General features: G+C 41.1%; 2 protein-coding genes across 6 annotated transcripts in view; one reads left to right on the forward strand and one right to left on the reverse strand.

Annotated features, from left to right (window-relative positions):
* The window catches only part of KIAA0930 (KIAA0930 ortholog), an 88,958-nt gene extending 82,279 nt beyond the window's left edge, over positions 1-6,679 (forward strand). The window contains exon 10 of one of the 2 annotated variants that reach the window (XM_030481039.1): positions 1,767-4,836. In XM_030481039.1, coding sequence (XP_030336899.1) covers positions 1,767-1,807 — 41 coding nt within the window. In that variant the 3' untranslated portion in view covers positions 1,808-4,836. Of the gene's footprint in view, positions 1-1,766 lie in introns of both variants that reach the window. The other variant, XM_030481038.1, reaches the window with a different exon arrangement.
* On the reverse strand, positions 1-25,886 carry NUP50 (nucleoporin 50). 4 transcript variants are annotated; one of them, XM_030481035.1, is made up of 8 exons: positions 25,593-25,886; positions 22,676-22,754; positions 21,459-21,542; positions 18,439-18,640; positions 16,463-17,122; positions 15,128-15,206; positions 13,945-14,063; positions 1-85 (listed from the first exon to the last, which is right to left on the reverse strand). In XM_030481035.1, the coding sequence occupies exons 2-8, from the start codon at positions 22,742-22,744 to the stop codon at positions 60-62; spliced, it is 1,239 nt and encodes a 412-aa protein (XP_030336895.1). In that variant the 5' UTR covers positions 22,745-22,754; positions 25,593-25,886; the 3' UTR covers positions 1-59. The 4 variants fall into 4 exon arrangements, with proteins under 4 accessions (XP_030336895.1, XP_030336894.1, XP_030336893.1 ...); XM_030481034.1 differs by lacking the exon at positions 1-85 and adding an exon at positions 7,667-11,372; XM_030481033.1 differs by lacking the exon at positions 1-85 and adding an exon at positions 7,667-11,784.
* Positions 25,887-26,712: the final 826 nt, after the last annotated feature.

Here is a 26,712-nt window from a genome sequence, read left to right on the forward strand (position 1 = left end):
AGTCTTGTCCTCATTTGCAGGCTCAGATCTCAGAGCCTGTTGCAAAAGTAGACTGGCTTTTATTCTACAGAGAAGGAAATTGTAGCTGTTAAGGTAAAGGTGGGAATTATACTTAGCAAGGAGGTGTTTCTACATTTGCCCTTTCACTGTATGTAGAGATTGATTTCCATTTAGAAGAAATTACAGATTCCAGTAAAAATTGCTCCTCTGTAATTAAGGGTGGATTTTGAACAATGGTTCAGCAAAACACGCAATTATGCCTTATGATAATTGTGTTGATGATCTTACAGCTAGTTAGCTGGAGTTATCAAGCTCGCTCACTCTCTCACCACAGGCATTTTGGAGTTCACAGAATATGTATTGTTCCTGCTGGCATTTAATACTTGCTTAAGTGGGTGGCATAAATGCCTCCATGCTCAAATATTTGCTTTGAGCTTGAACATCCTTTCTGAGACTTAATTTGTTTAACATACGGTTGCAGGAGTTGGTGTGTATATTGAGATGCACAGAAATAGGACACAAAATGTCTGCGCTGTAAGGCAGAATTCTAATCTGCAGTTTTCCACTACCTACGTTTGCTTTAGCTTGGCACATTGGGTAGAGCCCATTTCCAGTGCCTTTTTGTAATTAATGCACTTGTGCTAGTGGCAGCTTTCCAGCAAGTGGGAGCATTACACATGGGGCAGGGTAAAGTGGGAAAGATGCTCATCTCCCTTGGCTAGTTTAGGAAGCCTGTACTAAGAAATTAAAAGTCCCAGCAGTAGTGATCAAAGCACATTTTAAAATGTCTGGTGTTTATACATATTGATAAGACTTACTCTGCTTTGAGCCTTCTCTCCACGCTAGATAATCCCACTTCTCTTAGCCACTCCTTGTATGTCAGATGATCCAATCCCTTAATGCTCTTTATAGTCCTTTACTGGATTCACTCCACTATGTCTCTTTCTTAACAAGTGTGGCTTGAGCCCTCTGGAGTTGTGGATCAATTTTTGTGCAGCTGTGTATGAACAGCGTCTCAATTAAGTCTTAATTAAGCATGTGCTCCGTTTTCCCATGCTCTTTGTTCTCTGTGTAGCCTTGTAAAGGACATAGCAACCCAGTTTCCAGATATTTCTATGTGCTGCTGTGCCAGCACGCTGGTTTTACTGTCCACATTTAGAAATATGCCCATGATTATGACAGATACTTCATGGGTTCACATTCTGTCACATTTGAACAACATGGAGCTGAGAAGACAACAAAAGGAGAGGGCTGTAAGGCAGTTTTTTGAGTGCAAAAATGAAGGCTTCAAGCTATAGAATGCATTAAACAGTTGAATTATTTGCACCCACATCTGCAGATCCAAAAGTCTCTCTAAGGGTCTTAGGGATGGTGCATTTCTCCCTTCGAGAAAAGAAAAGCCCTTGGCATCCCCTGTAATGGCACTTCCACTTGTTTCTCTGGAAGATAACACCACTCTGTGTCTGATGCATGTTGCTTCATCCCACTATAAATGATAATTAATAGATCACCTATCATCTCTACATGATGGGATATGTTTGTGGCTTACCATCTCTCAACTAGGATGCAGCTGGGGAGGAATTAAGTTGGACTTTAATAGGCAAAGTCACATATTCATTGTGTTTTGAATGCCTTTAGCAGCATAGTAAAGGGGACTGTGCTGCAGTCCACAATTGCATCTCCGGTTCTTCGTGCTTTCTGGTGCTGTGGCAACTTTCAGAGCTTTCTAAGTTCGCTGTATCTCTTTGTTTTTCTCCCTCGCCCAGATATCCTGGAAGTGCGGCAGAAACCAATTCTGATGACATAGCAGAGAGCGGGCACTGCCTTGGAGCCTTGTTGCCAAGTGCCTAACCACAGCGGTTTTCTGTGCTAACACTACCATCTAGTGTCAGGAACATAAACCTCCGCAGGAAAAAGGGAAGTCCAAGAATACCAGCCGATCAAAAGTGCCTCTTTCTTCCTTCCTCTGCTGTCATACACCGAATGCCCACTTGCAGTACATCGCCTGAGTGTTTCTGACTTGGAAGAGGACTTTCAACAAGATAAAACAAGAAGGGGCTGTGTTTAAAACGAGTCAATGCTTTATGGACAGTTTGTTACTGTGTTTACTTTATAACTAAGAAACCAACAACATGTACAGAATGTGTTAAACTTTATATTCTTTGAAAGAAACAACCTGAGAATTTCATAATGATGTGCTAATGAACGTCGTTCCATAGACTCCTGCCCGTACACTCTCCTTGTTGGTTTGGCTTAATGTTTGTCTGAGCGTGTGTGTGTGCATATGGGGATTGAAGGGGTGAGAGAATAATTTCCTGCTGGGAGAGGAAAAGGAAAAAGATGCTACAAAGATACATCACCATTTTGGTACGTGCAGCAGGTCAGAGCTTAGGAGGCTGAAAATGTTCCCATTTATTCGCATGTCAGTGTTAGGACAGGTGAACTCTGCTGACAAATTTCTTTACCTACCAAAGAACAGCAACATTTTCATCCTCAAGAACTGGCTAAGAAAATGAGCCAGTGAAAAGAAGGCTAAAATGTGCTGCTATAGTAAAGCCGAGGTTCATATCCAGTACTAATGCTGCTTATCTCTCTGTTAGCTGAGTCGATACAAGTTTGAGTCTCAAGTGGAAAAATAGGAGGCCATAATTGGACTCAAATCTAAAAACCTTACCAATAACCAACATCCTCCTGCATGCACTGGACTTCAGAGTGCATAGGGTCGTCCTTGTGGTAGTGTTTGTAGCCAAGGAGGGTATGAGAGCTGATTAATGGTTGGGCAGCTTGCCTGGGTTCTTCATCTCCTGGTGGTGTTTCACTATACTGTTACATGCCAAAGCATGGAGAGTATTCTTGAAAGACAAGATGGAAATGTAATTCTGCTCTGAGAAGTGACTAAAAATTGCGTAGTGGGAAGTCTGAAAGTCGTGTCAGGAGCTCTCAGGAAAAAAGCCTTATGTTTACAGGTAAAACACAGCTTTCTCTACATAGCAGAACTCTGCTGTCCTTGACATTTGAAAGCTAGATGATTCAATACTGAGACTACTGCAGTCTGGTTCACTGTTTTGATATGGGAGCCAGTCAATACTTAGTTTACTTATGACTGCGTAACTGGCACAGCAGTGGGTGGGGTCGTGTGTTGCTTAGAGCATGTGGGACTCCATACATGCAGAGAGGGAGAGCGAAGATGCCATTTTTGTCACTTTTCAGACTCTGAGCACCTAAACCTAATGCTGTTGCCACAGTTACCAAGTGGCATGTGCTCTGAGCCTGGACCTTTGTCTCCCTCCCAAAGTGCTTTGTTGTTATTCTGCCAATAGCATCTCATGACTTAACCTCTCAAGCAGGACTTTCTGCCTTTTCTCCTCAGATTCCATGGGAATAGCTACACTTCAGCATAAAGGTAGAGACTAACTTTATCATTCAGCCCAACATGGCGAATCCAGCGTGGTAAGGAGGTCTTTTTTTATTTGAGGCTAGGCCCAGAAGTAGTCACCTTAGCACAGAGTGATGGCATTTCTAACCTTGGCAGCATGAGCGCATGGCAGGGGCAGCTGACCAGTTTTCAGTTTGCTTCAAATGTGTTGCAGCAGTGTTAGAGAAATGTTCATTTTGTCATTACCAGCACAGCCACTTTTCACGTTGCAGCCTTCGAACTTTGCTCTGTGGGAGTGTGTGGTACTGTGCGTGTATATGTGAGGGTGTGCACATGGTCTAACCTGAGGCATGTAACTTGAGTGCCTAGGCTTTCTTCATGAGCCAGGATAGAGAGGTGGAGTCCTAAGTCAGCAGCTGAAGTGCCCTCTCAAGGAGCTCGCTGGGCAGCTTAGGTGCTTAACCTGAGATCCTGAGGCAGTGTGCCTAATGTCAGTCAGTAGAAATATTCTCTCTGTGCCCATACTGACAGTTAAACTACTCTTCAGCTAGACCACTCCTACTCTGAAGCCTGTCAAGATGCTTCTTATTCTGCACTTTCATACTGATGGGCTGGATCAGTGCTCGGTTTTCCTTTAAATATTCATTGGGGAAGGAAGGGAGAGAGGGTTAATATTTGTACTACTAGTGACAATTGATACCTTTCAGTCAAACAGCCAGAGGAATAACACACATGAAAAGGAAATAAATCCAGATTGGAACTTGAGTGGTAGGTGCCTGAATATTTCTCTGTTGACCGTAATTTGAAATGCTTGGTATTGTGTATTGCGTTCAGGTAGCTTAATTTTATGTCATCTGAAAGACTGAGCAAATCTTACTGCACAAGAGTGATTCTTAAACTAGTACAAAGGCAATGTTACAGAAATTACAGTTCAGATCCCACACCTATTATGCAGGAGCTATCATCTGCTTGTTACATGTACGTGGGTGGATTTTGATGTCGAGTTTTTGGAGGGCTGCAATGTAAATGTCCTAACATGAGCAAATTTATGTCTTGTATCTTGCTAGTGGATATGCTATAGGTACGTAGCAGGTACGAAGTCTCACCTTTTCTAATAGAAAAGGGTACAGGTATGCCCAGATGGACATCCATAGAAAACAGAGGTCAAAAAGTCTACTGAATGTCAATAGTGCTTTTCAGAAACAAGTAGATGTGCCAGATTCTCAGTTATTCTTTCTCTAAACAACTGACTTAGACTTCTTGTGTATCATCCCTGGCTCCCACTTTCTGTTATCAAGTGGGGGGAAAACAAATGCCACGTTTTGTTCTGCTTTTAAACAAACCCTGAAAACTGTAATTTATGGTCCTCATGTAGACAGGTTAACGGGGAAGATGATCAAAGTTTTGCTTGGGTCAAGATGGCACAGCTGGGCCCTTAGCATCCTATTGCACTATACCAAGAAAAAGGAATGTTAATAGGAACCTCTCACCGTTTTAATTTGAAGGGTTTTTTAATTTTGTAGCTCCTAAGCAGTAAACCATTTGCGCCTCTGTTGGCCATTTAAACAATTGCTGAGGAATAAACTGGTGTGTTCTGAGTGCCATAAAAGCTGTGTGGCTGTTGATGTCTTAACTGCTGGAGCACAGTGGTTTTCATTAGTTATGTTGATGATTGAGAATGCAGCATGATTAACAGATCTGGGAGGCTTTGCAGAACAGCTTGCTTTATTTACAGAATCCCACCATACCTCATGACTCAGTTAACTTCTTCCATCCTTCTGCCCATTCACTCCCTCTGGAGATGGAGGTTTATCACTTGAACTGTCCATAGATGATGTATACTGATAGATGCCAAATGCAAGGATGTAAATCTTCTCACCCTTAACAGGTTTTTCACTGCTATCAATTTAAAAAGTAAAAGCTGTTGTTTTCTAAAGAAAGCTCTTAAATGAATTATTTTGTATTAGCAGATTATTGCTCCGCCATAGAGACAATGACATATGTGAAATTGCATTCTTTTATTGCCAGCCAGCACAGGGTGGGTTCCAAGTCTCCTTTTAAAAGAAGCCATTTTTAGAAATGCCACAAATCTTTCAGCTGTCTTGGCTAATCTGGTTTGTGTGGGTTCACGTTCCTTCTCTTTTTATTCTCTGGGTCTTCATTGTTTACAAGGCTTGAGCGTGTTGGGCTCTGGATCACTGTTACTCAGTTTTCCATTTCTGGGCACGCTGTGCTTTCCAGAAAACAGGATTGTTTGCACAGGTGACTTTTTGCAGTAAAACGGTTTTCCCAAAGTATATTCTTAAACCAAGTTTTAATTAAAAGAGTGAAGTCTCTGGCTCTGCAGACAGATTTCTTCTGGCAGACCCTGATGTAGAGAATCCCACCTTGTCACTGAAGTTCTGTGTGGATGTGGAGTCCACATAAGTAGTCTGTACTCTTAGGCTATTGGCCTGCTTCTTGCCAGTTGCTAATTTTTCCCTTCCCAGATGATTGCTCGTCCTGTATTTTGTAGTCTGAAGCTTCCCCTTAGTAAAGATAGATAGAAGATAAAATCCTCAGAAGTGCCTAAGTCCTGTTGTTATCCAGTGGGGTTTAAGAACAAATTTTTATTTAGGAAATTAATAAAGTAGTCTTAAATTCTATCCATGTTGTGTGTAGCAGTGTCAAGAAATGGCAAAGGTTATAGTTCTTGGAAGAACCGTCCGTCTCCTATGGACTCGCCCTTTGTGTTTGAAAGACTCATGGTCTCCAAAGGTCATGGCTAAAAGCTCTGGAAAATGGATTTCTTGTGGTCACAGCAGTCAGATATCTGCAAATGCCTTATCTTGTTTCGTGAGGTATGACTGAAAGCGTGTGACGCTGGTGTGTAGAAATTCTGTGTCAAAAATAGGTGTGGTAGAGTCCAGTTAATGGCATTGTGAAATGAAAGCTTTTACACCAAACCTTAAATGAAAGAGTATTTTACAACAGAATGTAGCTGTTTAGACACTTGGTCAAGATAATACAAGGCTGCAAGCAGGTTATCATTTTGAACATTCTCTGTGTAAATATATAAATATTCTCAGCCTACTTTTATCAGACTAACACGTTGCATGGTTTGGGTTTTTTTGCCTCATTGATCCATCAGTGTTGATTAAAAGATGATGGGCTGAAAATCATGCTGGCACTATACTGAGCCCTTTGAACAAAGAGCAAGGAGAACCTTTGTGCACTAAAAATGGAGTTGACTTTGCATATGGCAGCAGTGAAGACAGTGTTGGACCCTGCAGCCAATAAACAGACCTCTTAAATGACCATGAATTCTGTTAATAGTGTTTTCTCTCTACTGTGCCTAGTGGTGTTTGAGTTTGAATGTAGTCCTTACTGGTGGTGAGCATAAAAGGGTGTAATAACACTCTGTGGCGCTCATGGTGATTGCCAAATACACATAGGAGGCAAAGAAGCCTCTTCACCCTTTGTTGCACGGGCAGCCAAAAAATACTGGACAATTCCGGTAGACATCTGGCTATTGTTAGCAACTGTATGCTTAAAAAATGGAACGCAGGCTCTTGGTTTTCTCCATCGTTGTAATGGGGGGGGATGATGGGGGGGATGTTGACTTATTTTTGCTAACCATTAATTATATCTTCATGTGAGAAGTAGCTCCCATTTGCAGGCATAAAGTGGGTAGCTCCAGAACTATGAACAGAATTAAGGTGTAGGGCTAAACAGCACGATAATGGCTAATGGCAGAAAGCCCAGCTGGGTGACAGGCGCTCCCATGGTCTCAGGAGTTCATGGAAAGATCTACACTTGTCATGACAAATCTGTCTTGATTTTATTCTTATTGTCTGGTTGATTTGAGGTTTTTTTGGTGGAGGTTTTTTTTTTTTTTTGCCAAACTATCACAAACCAATGAAGAGAAGAATCACTTTATGGCCTGGCTTTAGGATAGTGCTTTTAGGGTAGATCTAAAAGAAATTCTGCATCAATAATCAGGCAAACACTGATTAATATTGCTCTTAAATGCTTCAGTATTCAAGCAGAGGAATTTTTAGTGGTCATTCTCTAGTCACTCTCTTAGCTTGTAAGAACTAGCTGTCTAGTCAGAGGCAGCCCTGCCTCCTCCCTCTGAGATGGCTTTGCTCACTGACCTGGCAAGAAGAAAGCCTTTCTGCTGAACTGACTCTTTGCAGTGTGAGAAGTCTTAAAGCAGCCTGGGGAAGGGGCAGAGTAGGACTTGCTGCTTTCAGCAGTGTTAAGGCCACACACAGGGTTTTCTAGGCAAGGAGCTCACCTGCAAGCAACTGATTGTAAAATTCGTTTTATTAACGCAGTGTCATACACTCAAAGTGAAAGCGACCCACACAAGACACTTATCTTTCTTTTATTCACATTTTCCATGGATTTTTGTACACTTCCTCAATGTATTACAACTAGTGAAAACATTGTTACATGACAAGTTAAGTCAAACTTAAGTATCCTCTGAAAACTTCAGAGCAGTTTGAAATCTATTAACAATTAACAGATCGTCACATTCAGCATTTTCATTGGATTTATACGAGCTCATGCCACTTTAAATTGTTTAATGTCAGGTAATCTGCACACAGGCACCAGCTACAAAATTTTAGCAAATGCAAATAAGTTAAGGCATCAGAAAGAAAGTCTTTAAGGACATTTTAAATGTTACAGTGCTGCAAAGGGAGCTGAGCTAAGTTCTTAATAGTAAAGCGCACCTCCTAATGGGTTTACGTTCTAAAACATGTTCATTTGAACTGTAAGTTTAATTTAAACTTTCACATCCATCAACCAAAAGGGATTATAGGAACACACTGTTGTGTTCTCAAATAGATAATTTTAAGTACATATCAAAAGAATCCCTGCATATAACAATTTAGTATCTTAAAATGTAAACCAACTGTAATAATCTCCCTTACAGATGATTCTGAGAATTACAGGAAGCAGAGATCATGATTTTTGCGGTTTGGTGAGGTGAGAGGGAAAGGAGAGATTTCTAAGCAGCTGAAACCTCAAAATTATATGAGAAGGAAGAACACATGATTCATGAGACACTCCACCACCTATGTACAGCTCAAACCGTGAAGGCATCGATTCAGATTAGGGAGGAAGCTGGCATCTTTAACATCAGGTATCCTGTATCCAGCTGTTAAATACATTAAGTGTCTACCAAGATACAGGAATGTCTCACTGAGTTGGAATTCTGATCACAATTCCTTCCTTGTATAGCATGTGACACTGTTACGAAGGCATCAGCGTATTGATTTTTATGCTTTCCACTAACTAATTTTGCTTTTAATTAATTTTAGGCCTTTATTTCTATTTAATAATCTCTGGTCTTTTACAGTATTTATGCAGTTTAATATTTCTTCACTAGAAACTGAAGCATCATCAAAAATTTGTTCTGGTAAAAGTACTGGCGAAGGGTTGTGCTTTATAACTGAACACCAAGTGAGAAGCATGACTGACTTTTCCTGCGTCGCAATCCAGATAATGGTAGGGTTACTATTAATTATGTTGATTTGCAGTAAAATTCTTCCCTGTTCTTTTAGCAGCAACTTTCCCTGTGTAAAATGTTTAATATTATACGTTCATGCATGTTTGACATTCTCATTTTTTACATGCGATTCCAGTTATATACCTGCCCCTAGCTTTACTCATACATACATACAGTGCTAAAGAATTCAGATGTCTCATCTCTGATCTTTCCCACAGCTAACAGAAGATACTATTTGCTACCATGGATATTGTAAGGTTTAATTTTTCCAACACAGTTTATTATTATTCTACTTATTTTTCCTTACACTGTGCTCACCCTTGGAATGCCCACCCTTGGAAACAGGAGAGATGCACGAGCCGTTATTCAGTTTGCCAGCTTTAGAACTGGGCCAAAGACGTTCATGCAAAACACCAAGGCTGCCTCACTGTGGAGGCAAACTAAGGATACTGAGGAAGTTCAGTTTGTCTCTCACTTGCTTACGTTAGTTGGTCCACGCTTCAGTGGATGAAGAAAGTTACACGTCTATGAGCTGTCAGCAGTAAACACAAACCCAAGACCACTGACACAACCTGTACAGTTGCTCTTTGTGGGATGCATAAGAAATCTGCCTACAGCATCCAGCGCTCTAGTCTATAAACCCTTCTGCATGGAGACATTTTTAAGACACTACAGCCAAAAGACAAACGCAAAACTAACTGAGCCCTTGGACATTAAACCTGAGCCTGTAGTAAACTTTCAGGCAATGTTTTGCTTTTCATTCACAAACAACTACCAGGCATGTCTTCAGCTTTTGGCCTCCAATTTAGGTATCAACAAGACTTGTTTTTTTAAAACAACAACATTATTTTGAGGAAATTAATGTCACTTTTAATGGGTAAGTACTGAGCCCCATGAAAGAAAAAGGCACCAGTTTATATTTCACATATTTGAAATGGTATCGGAGCTCCCTTTACACTTGAGTGTTAAAATGCAATTCCTGTGACCTAAATGTAGCTGAAATGCAAGTAAAGGCCTTTGTTTTTGAACTTTGGTCAGGATCCTAGGGTTTTTTCCTCCTTTTAGTTAAGGGGGGGAGGGGAACGGCCATAACCTGAATTGTGCAGTGAATTGGGAGTAAAGGCAGCCCCCATTTTTCCCCCAGGGAGCGGTGGGAAACAGGTAGGGTGTGCTGTGTTTAGTCAAATGGTGCTACTACTTTTTGTCCACCATAGGATGCCACTCTTGTAGATTCCCAGGGTCTCTGCAAGAATTGCATTGTAGAATCATGCTGCCTTTTATTTTTTTTAAGGAATGGGGTTTTTCCCTCCATGCCACAGTAACCAGAGGCAGGTTGGCATGTTTCTTCTATCCCCCTGGAGCTGGTCAGTCTGACAGACCTGAGAGCAGTTTAACATTAAACATCTAGCTCTTTCATAGTTCCCACAGTGGGAAGTGAAACAGAAAACCAATTCTTAAGGAAGGAGTTTCCAGCAAACAAAATGTGAAAAGGATTAAATAACCACACATGGTCTGATAAAGTTGAGATGGAAGCAGAGATGAGAACGATGTTCAGATCCACAAAATTATTGCCACATGGTTAATTTTAACATAGCTGAAAACTAAGTTGTAGATTAAGCCAGTACTCCCTACTTGTGATAGAAAGCTTGTCCTAAACCTGTGAACTACTGCTTTACTTAATGTAACGCAGTTAAAGGACTGAAGTTTTAGCACATGGGGAAAAATGATGACTGACACACACATTTATGCATGTATTTCCTGGTAATGGCCAGAGGCAATATAAAGATCTATAAAAATCCTGAAATTCATTTGTGAGAAGAGCTACCTTCAGAAAAGTACCAGTAGCAAGACAAGTACACCATTGACAACGCTGCCTCTGCTGGATTTCAGCTGTAGCCCAAGGGACTAGGGAAGAATTCCTCAAGGGACCAAAATGGCAGTGCAACCCTTTGCCTCAACTTGTCACGAGTCAGGGAATGCCAGCTGTGGTTATGGTCCAAGATAAATAATCTTCCAGTTGTCTGTTTGTACTATTGCACATCATTAGCTTGTTGCTACAGTAAGAACAGAACTGACAGTTCTTCTCTAAGAAACACTACTGTCAACAAGACTATGCAAGCAAGTTTTCTTTTAAATAGCTGGAGACGCAGTCTCAGTCTCAAAAGCACACAAGTCTGTAAAACACAGTACAATATACAGCATCGTTGTTGTTGGGGTACATTGTTGTCACAGAGCTTGGAAACTTAGTCTCACCAGAATACTACAGACCAGTTAAAATTAAAAATCTGGAGTCTAGAAACAGTTTCAACAGTTACACTTCAACATCCTCCCTTCTGAAGAGAGGCGGGTGTTGCATTGCACCGCAGTCTGTGAGGAAGCTTGGGTACCACATTTTTGTACTCTGATTTCAGTCCATTTGGTCAAATTGACCAGTGTTAAAAACACAGGCTTCAATTTAAATCAGTGTGCTTTATCCAGAAGAGGTCCTGCATTTACATACTGAAAAATGAGGGAGCACAGTCCAACACTTGTGTTCTATTAAAGCTTTTATTATCTAGTTTAGCTTTTCCTCACAGAATTTTTCCAGAATACCTAAAACAGTTCTTACTATCAGAGTAAAGAGTTAAGTGTTCAAGTGAACTTATGGAAGAAAAAACAGAGCAGCAGCAGTTTGGCAATAATTCCTCACATCACTGACTACAACTTATTTAAGCCTCCTTTTTCTCCAGTAAGATTTTGTGCAACTCATCTGCATCCTCACTTGTTTTCACCCTTATTAACATGGTGGCAGGAACAGCTGGGTTCTTCTCATCAATTGGTGGGTTAGGAACACAAACTATAAGAACATTGTTTTTCCCGGTTCTTGTACATGGCATCTTAGGTGGAATTAGAACATTCAACAGTATGTTTCCTGCGTATGAGGATGGAAAAAAATATAATTAGCAATTTTTCAGCTTTTACTGCTAGACAGTGTTAGTATACTTACTAAATAGGGACTTAAGTTTATGCTTGAAAGGAAGGCAATTCACAAATATCAGGTATACTCATCTTACTCTTCTCTAAGCATCTGCTCATGGCCACTCTTCTCACAGATTTCTTTCCTCATAAGGAATGAGGAAATGTCTGAAAATACTGTGTCCTCCTTTTTTAAAGGGTGGACTCTGAAGAGTATCAAGTGATAGTAGGGACACACAGGAAAAAGGGAAGGGGACAAAGGAGAAGCAGCAAAGGAGGAATCCGGTCACAGTGCTTAGTTGATGCTTATGCAAGTTACTCATTCTGACCATCACGCAGAGCTCATAAGCAGAAGCAAGAAGTTAGCTTTAACACACAGACACGTTAATCTAAAATTGGACAAACTATGGTAGAATAAGTACTTTATATCATCAAATCGTACAACACGTCTGATGTGGTCTACCACCAGGTTACTAACAGCAGCTCTACATCAACTTGTTAAATTATGTAGTGAGTTTGAGAGCTTCAGTATTAGTGGTCTATTAAAACAGTTGCAAACAAACTTAAATCTGCTTCCACAGAAGATGCACACAGTTCGTAAACCTGGTAAATAGTTCAGAACACGGTAGTAGTGTTTAGGGGAAAGTCAGTCTTCGCCTTCCTTTGCAGTTCAGTTTTTCAACACAGTGAGATTTTAGGAAAGGATTACAGCACTGTGTGAAGATAGCAAAAAGGAAAGTGTGCATCACTATGACTGCAGCAGCTTCTAGAAACCAATGCTTGGAAACACCAAGCTGAAATGTTTTAAGTGTATGAGCTGAAGAAAAAAGGAAAGATCTCCTAATACAGCACCTCAAATGAAGGCAGAGGGAATGTAAATCAACATCATGGAAATTAGCATCAGCTGAGTGACAAATCAACACTTGTGTTACAGACTAGGTAACTTGGAGAAATCAAATTTTCACCTGCTATATTCAACACATTCAAATGCCCAAGGAAATGCTGAAAGCACTGACAACATACATCTGCCTTCAGTGTTATTGCTGTGAACTGCTCTTTGCTGGCAAATCTTGTCTCCACTGAAAGAATTAATGATTTAGAAGTGACTAACACAGGAGTCTCAATCTCAGTAGACTCCTGCAGAGGCTTCATAGAGACTTGCTAGTGTGCATTATAAACTGAAAGTGAGGTAAGATGTAACCATGGCCTGCAGTGCAGCATGGCTTTAGTCCTGCGGTGTACAATAAGCACCATGTTCATTCTATTTTATGGGAATTGTCAAGTGCATGTGAACCCCACATGCAAGTGTGTTGTAATCAGGTACTGAAGTACAGCAACATTTCTCAACAATGATTATCAAATCATTGATTTTGCACAGTTTGAGTGTGTAAACACTCAACATTACACTTCAAAAAAACCTGTAACACATCAAGTCCCCCTAACTTCTAAAAGCAAAAAAATGGTTGGGGTTTTTTCCTCTTTAATTAGCTGCATGTGTTAACATTAATCTCAAAAGATACTCTGAGGAACTATCACACTATGATATGGATCACTCCACCATTTGTGATGCAGCTGAAGTTAGCTGAAACACAGTTCAACAGTTGGACTTCAGCATGCAGTAAGAGCAATGCATATAGCAAAATCCTGCATGCCTGACCTATATAATGCCCCCCTTTACCACCAGGTACAGTGTCACATCTACCCACATGGCCAACGATTTACATATCATGATGAATGGCAGACAAATGACAGCTGGCCTGCACCTTAGCACAAACTTTTTCCTCTTCATTCTTACCCCAGTTACATGTAACTCATGGCTCTTAAGCCACACTTCAAGCCACTCAAGTCAGGGATGGGAAAAAGCTATTACAAAAGGGGGTGGGAAGGAACACTCAAACATACACCATAACCTTTTGTTTCCTCATATTACTTCATGTGCACTATTTTCTAATACTCATTAGAGGCATCCAATTGCTTGTTCAATACTTGAAATTACTAAAAAAAAAAAGTAGAAAGGTTTTCACTAATGGAGTCTATTATGCTGTTTAACAAAAAAATCCTAATGCTAGACAGGGAATTTCACATCAAGACTTGCTACTAGAAGAAACTGACTTACCTAAATTGGTATCTGCTCGGACCAGGAGTTGAGTTTTTTCATTTCCTGCTGGTTTTAAATGTAACGTTCCTACACCTTTTTCTTTAAATTCATTATCCTTTTTGTAAAACAGTTTGCACCTGTGCAAAAGAAAAAACACCACCTTTTTTGTGCAAATATGTAGAATACAAAGATACCTCCCAAATACACACACACATACATGTATAAATCTGACTCCCAGAAGTCAATAGTGTAGCAACAATCAGGAGCCAACATGCTGCGAGTAGCATCTCTGTTCCCCTTGACCTTATTTCAAGTGCTAACAGATAGTACTTCCAGTTCAGAAAGAGGAAGTTGATTGTTTCTTTCAGTAGTGAAATGAAAAACATGTTACTTTCAGGGAAAAGCAGAATGCACAGCAACCTGTACTCAGGGTCTGTAAGGACTAATAACTGCAAGCTACTGTTTAAAAACACTGATTACAAAACCCTAAGATCTTGCTGTATTACTCTGAAGTTATAATAGGACTTTTATGGAAAATTTGAAAACATTTTGGAAGTGAAACTAACAAATCTAATGCCATTCTTCACACGAGTAGGTACTTTCTCTCAGATAAAGCAGGAATTTGTAGAAGGATAAATTCTGTGCTAAGTGTGAAGCAGATAAACAGTTACTTGGACTTCTGAACATGCTTTGAAAACCTGCTTCTAGTACAGCTAGTCTCATTTTGCACTTAAAAGTGCAACTTGTTCACTCCTTCATGCAACAATCAGCATTTTCTGATGAAAGAGTCTTCTTTCAGGCTATGCAAATAACTGAGCACCTGACTGATTTTTCAGAAGTACAGTACAACATTTCTGTGGTACAAGCCCTACAATTTAACCATACAAAACCTGATGAACGCAGAAACATCTTCATTTATAAAACACTGATGGCAAGCAGAACACAAACTATCTACTAGTGCTGTGTCCAAGCTACTCAACCATTTGAGTAAGATCTTACACATTTTCGTCTGTATTAAATTTTTTTACAAGTGGACCATCATATTCTATATGGCTTCCTAACAAGCTTTATTAACTAAGAAGTCAAGAACATGTATATCATTAATTGCACACTGCAGTGTGAAGAACAATAATATACAGGTATATGAGTTTTATTCTCCAAGTTATAATTCTATTCACTATTCCAACTTAAAGTCACTTACTTCTTTGAGTAGAAAGCATCATCCTCTTTTATTTCATTAACAATGACTTTTGGTGGCTCTTCTTCCTCCTCTTCTCCTCCTTTAAATAAAAATAAAAAAAAAGGATATGTTAATATTGTAAGCATATAATATGAAAGTATTTTTGGCACTGTGTTAGAACTAGCTTATGCATGCTATATTTGACATATACGTGTGGCCTGTCAGTGACTGCCAAAATATGTAGGTCAATGTGGGCTCTGAAGCAGCTACAGTCGTACTTTATTTTCATTCAGCCACACACCTCAAGCAACTTTATGCTCATCTTCAGTTTGAAAATACCCAGCCCCCACCAATCAATCAATCAAACCCAAAAATACAAAGCTTAACAAGTCCAACTTAAGTCAAAACCTTCTGCCAGGGGAAAAACAGTTATAAAATTTCAACGAATAGTCTCTACAAATGGGTCCAAGTAAAGCATAATAAATGCTTCCAAGCAGCCAGGTTTAACTTGGGGGAAAGGACTTGCAGCAATGATAGCCAAGAGACTGTGGCAGGATTATGTCTTTCCAGTCCCCCAACTGCTAGGATTTCTATCAGCTTACTGTACCCAGATGAGGTCAAAACTGTCAAGTAGTATGTAAGTTTATTTGCCTTACAGTCTACTAAGTGAGATGTATGAGTTGTTCTATATCTTACCCATTTTACTGAGGGGATATCTTGATAAACCTATTGGGAAAAGCAGCAGGATTGAAACATCCTGCAGGCTCAAAGAGGAACATACCAGTTGCTTTAAAATCTCATGATTTCAAGTCTTGTATTCAGCTAAAGAATTATATTCTATTACAGAAAGTACAAATCTAACTTTTTACAAGGGCATGTAGTAACAGGACAAGGAGGAATAGTTTTAAACTGAAAGAGGGGAGATCTAGATTAGACATTAGGAAGAAATTCTTCACTATGAGAGTGGTGAGACACTGGCACAGGTTGCCCAGAGAAGCTGTGGCTGCCCCATCCCTGGCAGTGTTCAAGGCCAGGTTGGACGGGCCTGAAGCAACCTGGTCTAGTGGAAGGTGTCCTTGCCTGTGGCAGGGGGGTTTGAACTATATCATATTCAAAGTCCCTTCTGACCCAAACCATGCTATGATTCTGTGATACAGGTTGTGATAACTGTATACTTCTAGTATTACTTAAACAGTAGGCAAGGCTGAGATATTTCCAGATTGGCAGTACAGTTTTGTACCTTCAAATGCAAGACAATTATGATCTACTTCAACTTCGTATTCTCTCATCTTTGCAGTATTCTTAAGTCACACACATTCACAGCTTACCATGAAAATACTTTTAAACAGAATTTACCTTTATCATCACTATTGCCACTTTCTGTCTGAGCTTCCAATACATTGGTGGATACTGCAGTGACAGACTTAGCCTGGTTTACATCTTTTCCAAACAAACCTGAATTCCCAGGAGAAAATGAGAAACTACTAAGCGTTCCTGAACCAAGGGAACCTAAAATAGAACTGTCGACACTCTTGCCAAAGTTAAACGAGACTGTTGATGTAGCTCCTAACGATGGGTCTTTTCTTTCTGATGCAGCTTCAGGTTTTTTGTCCGAGGTATCCTCAGTTTTGTTGTTAAACAAAAACGTTGATCCTTGCTGTAGCTTTGAATTCCCAAATGCAGAAACAGACTGAGAGCTAGGTGTCTTGTTGCCTTCATTTTCAGAGCCACTATCACTACTGCTCCCATGTTGCTGTTCAATATTTGCTAAATACTTCTCATAGTCTCTAAAGATGGGTGTCAGGTCACACAGTGGGTTTGTGTTTACATGCTTAACTATCCAGTCACGCACGGAACAGTTTAAACCTGCTAACTGTTTGTGGTAAATGCTAGAGCTACAAACTTTACTCTGAGCATAGCCAGATGAAGATGGTTGATTGCCACCATTAGCTTTTGGGCTTTCAGCCTTTTTCTCAGTAAATACAGTAGTAGTGGGACCATTTGACATTGTGGATCCTATCAGAAGGAAAAACAAAGGTTAGAATATTTTTTTCATGGAAAGCAAAGTTCTCATAAAAGCCTAACTAATGTATTTGGTCTCTCTTTATCAAATCACTCATTCTTGCTCAGTTATGTACCTCTTCTGGATCACAAGACTATGTACGAGGTATTGCTGTACAAATAAACAATGCTGTGAAACAGACCTAAGCTCACCAAGTTTAGAAAGGGTAGTTCAGGGCTAGACAAAATAAATGAAGCACATAGTTGTATTAAAAAAATAAAAAATAAAAAAAAAAAAAACAACCAAAGAAATCTTGTATAGAATAATATTAAAAAAATACAAGTTTAATATTTCACCAAAATCTCCAAAATATTCATTCAAGCTTTACCAAGCTCTAACAGTCATTAAAACAGAATATTCCCTTATCTCGTGCTACTTGTGCTTTATAAAACTCTGAACACACCAGCCCATGATTTTGCACATTTTCAAGTGGTTTCCATATAAAAACCATAATAAGCAAATTAAGAAAACCCTAATTAAAGTTTCTCCTAATTTAGTTGAGGTCACTGAAATTTAAGTTACCCTAAACTTCAAACTCTACCATTTCTATTCAGTGGCATGCTTAACTCTGAAACACTGTGGCACGTTTAACATTCCTGCATCTCCAACACAAAGGGATAGAACTAATATTCTTTGGGGACTACCAAAGCATGACACTAGAGCCAGACTTGCCAAAATAGTTCAAGTATCTTAAGATGTAACAGATAAAATTCTACTAATACTGACTGCAATATAAGCTGTACAGGTTATATTGCAAGGTTATCTCTTAAAAGGTTAAGATTTTAGCTATACAGCATATATTTACCAAGAACTGCCAAATACAGAAACAAGACCTTAAAAAAACCCAAACCAATCACATAAAGAAACTGTCCTACTAAATGGATATTTTCCATTATTTTTTTTTTTTAATTGAATTTGAGAGAATTGGGAGAATTATTTAAGTGGAACATATTATCAGCTCTTTTATACTATTTGGATAGCATCTTATGCCAATGTCTTCCAGTCCCATTAGTGCCTGTGAAGCTTTTGCCTCCAGTATTAGATGGAATACAAATTCAGTTTCCAGCTCTTAAAATTGCACGCATTTGATAGCTTGTCCCTCCAGCAGTCTAAAATCATTTTAAGAAAACTGACAAAGAGGAATAAAGTCTCAAAACCTTAAAACAGAACTACAGGGTTGTTTTAATATGTTTTTTTCACTATTAAAATAACCCTGCAGATTTTATGGGTGAATTTGTTGATAAAAGATAAATGCTTATTCAAAACTTACCAAATGCTGATTGTGTTTGTGTTTCGCAACTGGTCTTTAAACTGCTGAAAGAAGGAGTGCTAGTGACACTACTGCTTCCGTTAGACAGCCCTTCTAAAGGCTTTATTCCTGCACCATTACCAAATCCGCTGAAGCCACCTCCTCCTTTTCCAGAAGGCAATATAAAGCCTTTAAACCCTTTAAAAGCTCCTCCACTTTCAGACTAGGGAAAGAAAAAATACAGAAGACAGACTGTTACATACATCTTCTCCACCAAAATCCTATAACCATTTGATATTCCATTTATTATTACCCTGGTTCGGTGTGTCATTTCAGTGCATTATTCCATGTCAGCCATGTAAGCAAAGTTAACAGCTTCCTTGTGACACATATTGCTACTATTTTAAAAGGACTCAGATGTTTGGTATGAAAATAAACCAGATCTAGGAAGTGGATACATAAAAGTTATTCAGAGCAGCGGATGTGTTTGACTACCTATTTAGGCATTCATAGCATCTTGTTTTCTTTAAATAATTACACAGCAATATAATTGCAGGCTTATTTTCAGCAACTTATAGCATTTACAATTGCAATTTGAGTCAGACGCTTCAAGCCACTCATCAAAACCAGCATACTTTGTAGTCACCTATGTAATGGTTTTGATTTACCCAAAATACTCCATTGTGACTGATGGGAGAAGCAAAGATAGACTGTAACTGATAACATGTTTGCTTTCTGCAGCTTTTTCATTACCTAGTTCTGAAAACTCTTTATAACCAGATGATTTTGGGGCATAGTTTCTTACATGTTTTTAAAAGACACAGTGTGATTTAGACATAAATAGGCATTGCCGCTTTTACATACTACATATAATGTTGTCTGAGGTAATGAGCACATACTACTACATACTACATCGGAGTGAACTTCCAATGTCTCTGAAAAGCCATCAGAGGAAAAGGAGAATTGCTTCTGAGTTTCATTTGCTTCTGATACTGAAGAAATAGCAAACCTTACCCATTTTAGGTTTTATTCCAGTATCTGGCCTTCTGGGCATGGACTTTTTGCTTTACTTTGTGCTTTACTTTTTCCAGTGCAGTCCTCTGTTTCTCACTTCTAGGTAGCTATTTTTACTTTGTGTCTCTCTGATCAGTCCTACCTACATCTCTCCCCAGACATCCAAGTTAAACTGCAGTCTTTTTCTTCGCAGCATTCTGCTTGCTCCATTTAGGAACATCAATACAGTTCAAGCTTACCTTTCTGTAAGAGTTTCACTGGTTTCTTATGCAACCTCAGCTGTCCTGCCATCTCTTCTGCTTTTTAGATTTTGCTCAGCCTATTGTCCTGGTTTCAGCTGAGATAATTTTCTTCCTTCTTTTTATCTCCCCTTTTATTACTATTATTACATTTTAATTATTAAACTGTTCTCATCTCAACCCACGGGTTTTACCTTCTCCCCCCCCCATAATTCTCCTCCCCATCCCACCGTGGGGGGAAAGCCAGCAGCTGGTACTTAGTTACTGTCTGGGCTTAAAATCACAACACATCCTGGCTCTTCGTCCAGCTTTGATCTCTAACTGCCGACTCCCACCCTCCTGACTATTTCTTCTACAATCATCTGGTCGACTATCTCAGCCAGTTGTTTTTCCTATTCCATTTGCCCCAAGTCCCTCCTGCTTAAGTTGTAGTTTATTTCTTGCATCACTTCTTCCCAGTACAATCCTTTAATTAACTGCATCCTCTACCACATTAGTGGCTTTAAGTAGTATAGGCAGAAGGAGGATAAGACAGCTTCCCCATTTACATTGCCTGGACAACAGAAGGGAAATCAAAAGCACTGGAGAAAACTATCTCGCCCCTAATTGTACCTAGTCCCATTAAATCCAAAAGCAATTTAAGTTACAGGTAAAGTTTCTGTCCTATTTGTAACATGGTGCATTCCTTGTTCAAAGAATGTTTCATAGAAAGATATATGATCGGTGGCTGGAGCACCTCCCATATGAAGACAGGCTGAGAAAGTTGGGGCTGTTCAGCCTGGAGAAGAGAAGCTGTGTGGAGACCTCATAGCAGCCTTCCAGTATCTGAAGGGGGCCTACAAGGATGCTGGAGAGGGACTCTTCCTCAGGGACTGTAGCGACAGGACAAGAGGCAGTGGGTTCAAACTTAAACAGGGGAAGTTCAGGTTAGATACAAGGAAGAAGCTCTTTACTGTGAGGGTGCTGAGGCACTGGAACAGGCTGCCCAAAAAAGTGGTAAATGCTCCATCCCTGGTAGTGTTCAAGGCCAGGTTGGACGGAGCCTTAGGTTACATGGTCTACTGTAAGGTGTCCCTGCCCATGGCAGGGGGGTTGGAACTAGACGATCTTAAGGTCCTTTCCAACCCAAACCATTCTATGATTCTATATATACCACAAAGCATCTGTCAGGGATTTTGGAAGGACTACAATTTAGTTGGGCTGGGTTAATGCTTTCACAGGGACTAAACCTGTAACAAAGGCCAACTTCCTTTCAATTCTCAATTTGTTACTGCAAAGAGTAGGTGGCACTAAAACTCTTCGGGGGGGGGGGCAGGGCAGTTCCAACATTCTTAACAAAACACATGGTTTTTATTCTCACAACAGCTTCATATTTTGGCTTTTACTTATTTAGCCTCTGAGGCATCCCCCAGACCTCCAGTATGGATTAACTAGTAACTTTCAGTTTCTAGGTTTCCATCTCTGCAAAGAATGAACTGGAGCAGTTCAAACGCTGTTTTACCCATACGCAGATGACACTGTGTCTAAAACACTCTGCATTTATACTTCAAAAATATGCATTTCTCTTCACCCAGTCTAATACTAGTATTACTCATTTTTCCTTCTAGCTTTATTCTACGTAACAGTATGCAAAATTTAATTTCCACGTATGAGCTGACTAGTTGCATATACTTTACAAATGACAGCTTTATACAGTATTACAAGCCCAAATAAGTAAAAACCTGAGCACAGATATCATATTTTGTAACTGAGTCAAGCTACAACACTAATGCTCAGTGATTACATTACCTCTGATCCAACATTTCGTCGCTTTGCTTTTTTAATAGCTCTGTTCTTCAGGACTTCTTCACTAGCTACTGAGAATGTTCCCACCTTTAAGAGGAAGTTATGAAATCATTAGTGAAATTCTCTGAATGCATAAAGTCATCACTGTCTGAAGAGATGGCTAAGATCAGTTTTTAAACACAACTGTAACATTGCTCCCTAACAAATGAGGGAAGAAGTAAAAAAAAACCCAACACACCCAGAAAATACAGCACTGTGATTAGCTTGCCAGCTATTTGGGCATTAGTTGATACTTTCAAAACTCTGCCTTTATTGTTCTGCATTACACTTCCCTTCGTGCAATCTCAATTTTATTACAACAAGTAGTTCAAGATTTTTTTTTTTTCCTCAAACAAAGCTGTAAGATATCTTTGCTGAAGGCAATCTGTCAGTACTGTACTGTTACAATCTTCAGTTTGGAGAAGGTACATTGAGATGTATGCTGTAAGTCAATTTCCTGCAGTCCACTGTAGTTCAAGTATTAGCAAAGGCAGCTAATGACTAATTACTTATTACCCTGTCATAAATGAGGAAATTAAGTTTTCTTATATTCAAATTTCTGGAAGAGTACTGTCAGTTTTCTTTCTCACATTTTAGAGGCTTAAACATTTAATACTTCTAGTAGCACAGTTTGTTTAGAGATAATACATGAGCCGTAAGTAAACAAGAGACATTAAATGTGAAAATCTCTTTTACAGTCAGATGAAACATATCATTTGACTGTTTGCTTAAATCCCCTGGCTGTGTAGCTAAGCGCTCAAAACATATTTCTGAAATTAACTATTACTGACCTTTATAAAACAGACATGAGACATGAAGAATATTTATCTCAAGAAATCAAAACTGCTTTTATTGAACTCAGTAAACATCTATCACACATGTGAAGAGTTCAAAAGCATTATCCATTTTAACAAGCCTGGGGTTCCCTTTAGAAATGTAAAGTTCCTTTCCCCTGGCTGCCGAAGTCGTTTGAACTGTTAAAAGCTGCTTTGCCATGTGGTCTGCATATACTAGAAGCTTTACTGGAGAAAAATAAAAAAATCACTTCCATAAAATTATCTTTAACTGCTACACTTTTAACCAATTTTACTGGATTTCACCCACAAGATAAATAGCACATGTAAAATAGCTACCCTACTACCTGCAGGGGTGGCGTGGGGGGAGTCTAATCTATCTCTTACCTCCTCAGCTTCATCCTCCTGATCCCAGTTTCTGTCAGTCAGTTCCTTCTCTGCAATTCTTTTTGCCATTTTTCCACACCTGTGTGGAAAAAAAAAAAAAGCATAGAATCAACTGCACAGAAATTAAACTGAAAGCAACAGTGATCTTCAAATCATTTTAATTGGAACAAATAATGGGAATCAGAGTTGATACAGAAGTAGGTCAAAGTTGGAATGGCAGTTGAAAACCAAGTGTTTCTAACAACTGTTGTGTCAACAAGAAACGGCACTTGAGATTAAAGTTGTGGTGATAAGCTATATTTAATCTTAAATTGAAGCAACAACACAAACATGCAGTTCAATTATGGGTAAGGTTTCTTTAGCAGCAATGCTGGCTAGAGAAATTACTTCCAGTGCCATAATTCACATATCTCATCACCACTTACTCTGCTGGGCTGCAAAAAAGCCCCAGAAATACAGGGAAAAAAAGATCTAGTTTAAATATTCCGTATTCCACTCCTTCCTGCCTCAATACCTATGTAAGCAGCAAGAGAAAATAAGTTGCTTTATAGCAGCTGAAAAAATAGGATCAGTAGAATATTACTAATAAGAAATCTAAAAAGACTCTATTACAAATAAATCAGATTATATTTCCTCTAAAGGACACATAAAGCGTATCATGGATTTTGGAGCAATTACTCTAAGCAGCCAATTGTCATTTTGCTAGTTATCTCTGCAATGTAAAGGAAAACAACTTTGAGGAAACAATGTCCACAATAGTTCTAACTTCTGAGTTCTGTTTTACGGAAGTACAACTTGTCAGCTGTGAACAAAACAAAGACTGAATCTAGCTATGATATTTTGCACCTGAAAGGCAAGCAATCACATCATTCAAATTTTATATGCAAAAAAGTTGGTTTTTAATAATCATGCTTATATCTAATAGTTTGACCATTACTAACTATTCATCTGAATATGAAAACTTTGCAAAGATGCAGTTTTGTAGCAATTTAAGTCTCAAGCAAGCACACAAATTAGAACTCTTCATAAAAACCCTTTTAGGTTTATGATTAAGACCTGGCCAGATTTAAGTAAATAAATAAATAAATAAATCTACACATAGTTGAATTTCAGAGCCTAAAATGATAACAGTACATGGTTACAGAACATCTTGTTTAGCTGGTGAAATATTTTTAAACAGAACAGTAAATCTCTGCAAGGCTGCTGTGCAGCTGGATTAGGCGTCAAAGTCATGAATTTTGGTCTGACACACTTCACAAATAAGGTCAAGTTATTAGGATCTTTCCAAGTACAGTGACAAAAGACTGTTTTGTGTAAACACTTTAAATCACCCTAATCCACACCATCCTCAAAGTAAAGGTCCAACCATGCCCTGCCTGACTCTCTGCAGACTGGGAAACTATTTAAGCCACGTATAAACATACTTATTTTAAAGTCATATTGGCTCCCCAGTCCAGCTTCCCACAAGGATATACGAACACCTGCAACAAGAGGAAGACAAGACTGCATCTCTCTGGCAGGAGCCAGAGCTCAAAGGCTAGTAAAACCTGGAATACCACCACCGGATTCCACGGAAGATCAAATTACCACTCTCAACCCGGCCACTTGAGCGTGACATGCACATTAACTACAGAGCCTGTTCTCCACTAATAGAAGAGGGGTAAGCCTGTTGGCCTTGGCTCTAGGTTCTCTGCACCTACCTGTGTTTACACGATTGCTCTACATTAATACTGACAACAGAATCTACATCTATGAGGACAGGAGCAAGAGAATCCTAGACGTGTTTTCTAACCTGTGAAACACGAAGCAACACAAACCCACCTCTACCTGACATTCACAACCTTCGAGGAGTTTTAGTAGCAAATATTCTGAACAGGTTGAGATATTAATTTGAGGAACAACTCTAAAAAAAAAAAAAACAAAACAATCTCCACAATATAGATGTTTGCTGAACTACTGAAATCCACCTAGTAACTACAGCTGCCCTATTCGATGCAGCAGTTTGAGAACAAGACTTAATTTACCATTTGCATTCTACAATATCACCTATGAGGCTAGAAAACTTGCGCTAGTGGAGCACCCAACCTAACCCGGGCTGCCGCAGAAGTCCCTGCTATCTCCTCATGCTTGCAAGACTTGAGGCGTGCGATGCGGCGATGCAGACCTAGCGCCGCAGACGCTTTTCGGTCCCCGGCTGCGTAAAAGAGCAGGAAACGCCTGCGGTGCTTCGAGGTGCGCAGGAGCGGCGGAAGCTGGGCTGCCGCCTGGCAGCTGCGCTACGTTCCTCCTGTCCTGTGTGGATCTTCAGGTTTTAGCTTTCGACTTTAACATACCCAGTCCCGCTCGCTTCCCCACCATAGGCCTAGCTGCAGCCCCCTGGAACGCCCCAATTTCCCCCCACACACACGCACACCCCCCGCACACGCTCTACAGAGCAGCTCTGCGTTCTTTAAGCGCCTCGATGTACTACTGCCCCCGCCGCGGTGCAGCTGCCCACAACGCCACGGCCCCCAGCGCCGCCAGCCAGGCCCCGCGGAGCCGCTCTAAGGGAGATCTCCCTCCCTACCCGGCGTCCCTGTAGCTTTGCAGCCCTCCCGTTTGCGTGTGACATTCGCAGCCAGATCCTCCCTTCTCCTCACCCAGACGCGCGTTCTCCTCTCCTCTCCTGACGGAGGCGATGCCCGCGGCCGGGCGGGGAGGCCCGCGGGGGGACGCACGCCTGGCCAGGCGACTCGGGGGAGACACTCGGGAACGGTCGCGATCTCCCTCCAGGGACGCCAGAACGCCAGCCCCAACCACCCCACCCGGGCCGACAGCCGGCCTCAGCCCTGGATCGCTCAGCCCCATCCCCGCTTCCGCGCCCGGGCAAGGCGGGCGATCCGGGGAGCAGAGAGGCGAAGGGAGAGCTGACACTTACCCCCACGGGGCACCCCGTCGCGGGGCCAAGCGGACGGGTCTCCCCGGCGGTGCTGCGCTGCGGGCCGAGGCTGCGGCGGGCACGAGGCGGAGTCTGGTCGCAGGCTGCCCGGGCTCGGAGCCCGCTCACCATCCCCCGGCCGGGCCTCACCCTCCGCGGTAGCCGGTGCCGCTCCACCCGGCGTCACGCCGCCGCCATTTTGTCCCTCCCGGACGACAGGGGAAAAAACGCGCTCAAACAGCAGCGAGCAGCGAGCCGCCGCCGAGCCCACCACACATGCGCGCCCCCCTCCCGCGGCCGGCGGGAGGTGCTGGGACGCGAGTCACTTGACTTCCACTGCCCAATGGGCGGGCTCGCGTCGCCAACGGCCGCGGGGCCGCGCATGCTTCCTGCGGAAGGCGTGGGTGTCGCGCCGGCCGTTCGAATTCCCGTCACGCGGCCCGTGTGGGGCGGGGCGGGCCGGTGCATCACCGCCCGCATGAGGCCGCGCCCGGCGGCGCAGCGCCGTCCGCTCCGCAGCAGCCGTCCGCTCCGCAGCAGCCGTCCGCTTCCGTCGTCCGGGCGGGCGCTGACTCACGGGGCAGGGCTGGCTCCGGCCTGGCCTCGGCGAGAGATGGAGCCGTGTGCCAGGCTCCGTGCCTATAAAGCCTGGGTTCGCTTGCCGCCGCACCCCTTGCCTGTTCTCCGTGAGGTGTGCTAGTACGTGGGGTTAGCGCTAGTGTGAGCTGACTGGAGAGACGATACCGTGCTCTGCTGTAAGTTACAGGTTGTAAACGGTGGCTCCCAAGTGGTTTTGCATCATGTACAGCAATCATGTACTACATTAGAACAGTAACTGTAAAAATGAAAGCAATTAGAGTAAACCTAAAAGCCGCAGTTCTCATGTCCTGCCTTAGGTGCTAGTTTACAGCTAAAACTTAGGGTGCCACACCTGAATGCTGAAACACTTTGACCTAAGTGTATTTTATTTTTTAAAAAAGAAACTACTTTGTGGAGAGAACTTGCTATTCTAAAGCATATAAGTTCATTAAATTGTGAGAAAAACAACAACAAAAAGCCTTTAGCAGGAAATGGGCTGAGGGGAGACCTTGTAACAGTTTCCTGGTACTTAAAGGGGGCC

Source organism: Strigops habroptila, chromosome 3 (assembly GCF_004027225.2).
Source record: "Strigops habroptila isolate Jane chromosome 3, bStrHab1.2.pri, whole genome shotgun sequence".
NCBI lineage: Eukaryota > Metazoa > Chordata > Aves > Psittaciformes > Psittacidae > Strigops > Strigops habroptila.

Coding starts and splice junctions, on each gene's coding strand:
- NUP50 (XM_030481033.1), bottom strand. CDS start 22,744: ATGGCAAAAAGAATTGCAGAGAAGGAACTGACTGACAGAAACTGGGAT. Junction 21,543..22,675: donor AGGAGGATGAAGCTGAGGAG/GTAAGAGATAGA, acceptor TTCCTCTTAAAG/GTGGGAACATTCTCAGTAGC. Junction 14,064..15,127: donor GATGCTTTCTACTCAAAGAA/GTAAGTGACTTT, acceptor TCTTTTGCACAG/GTGCAAACTGTTTTACAAAA.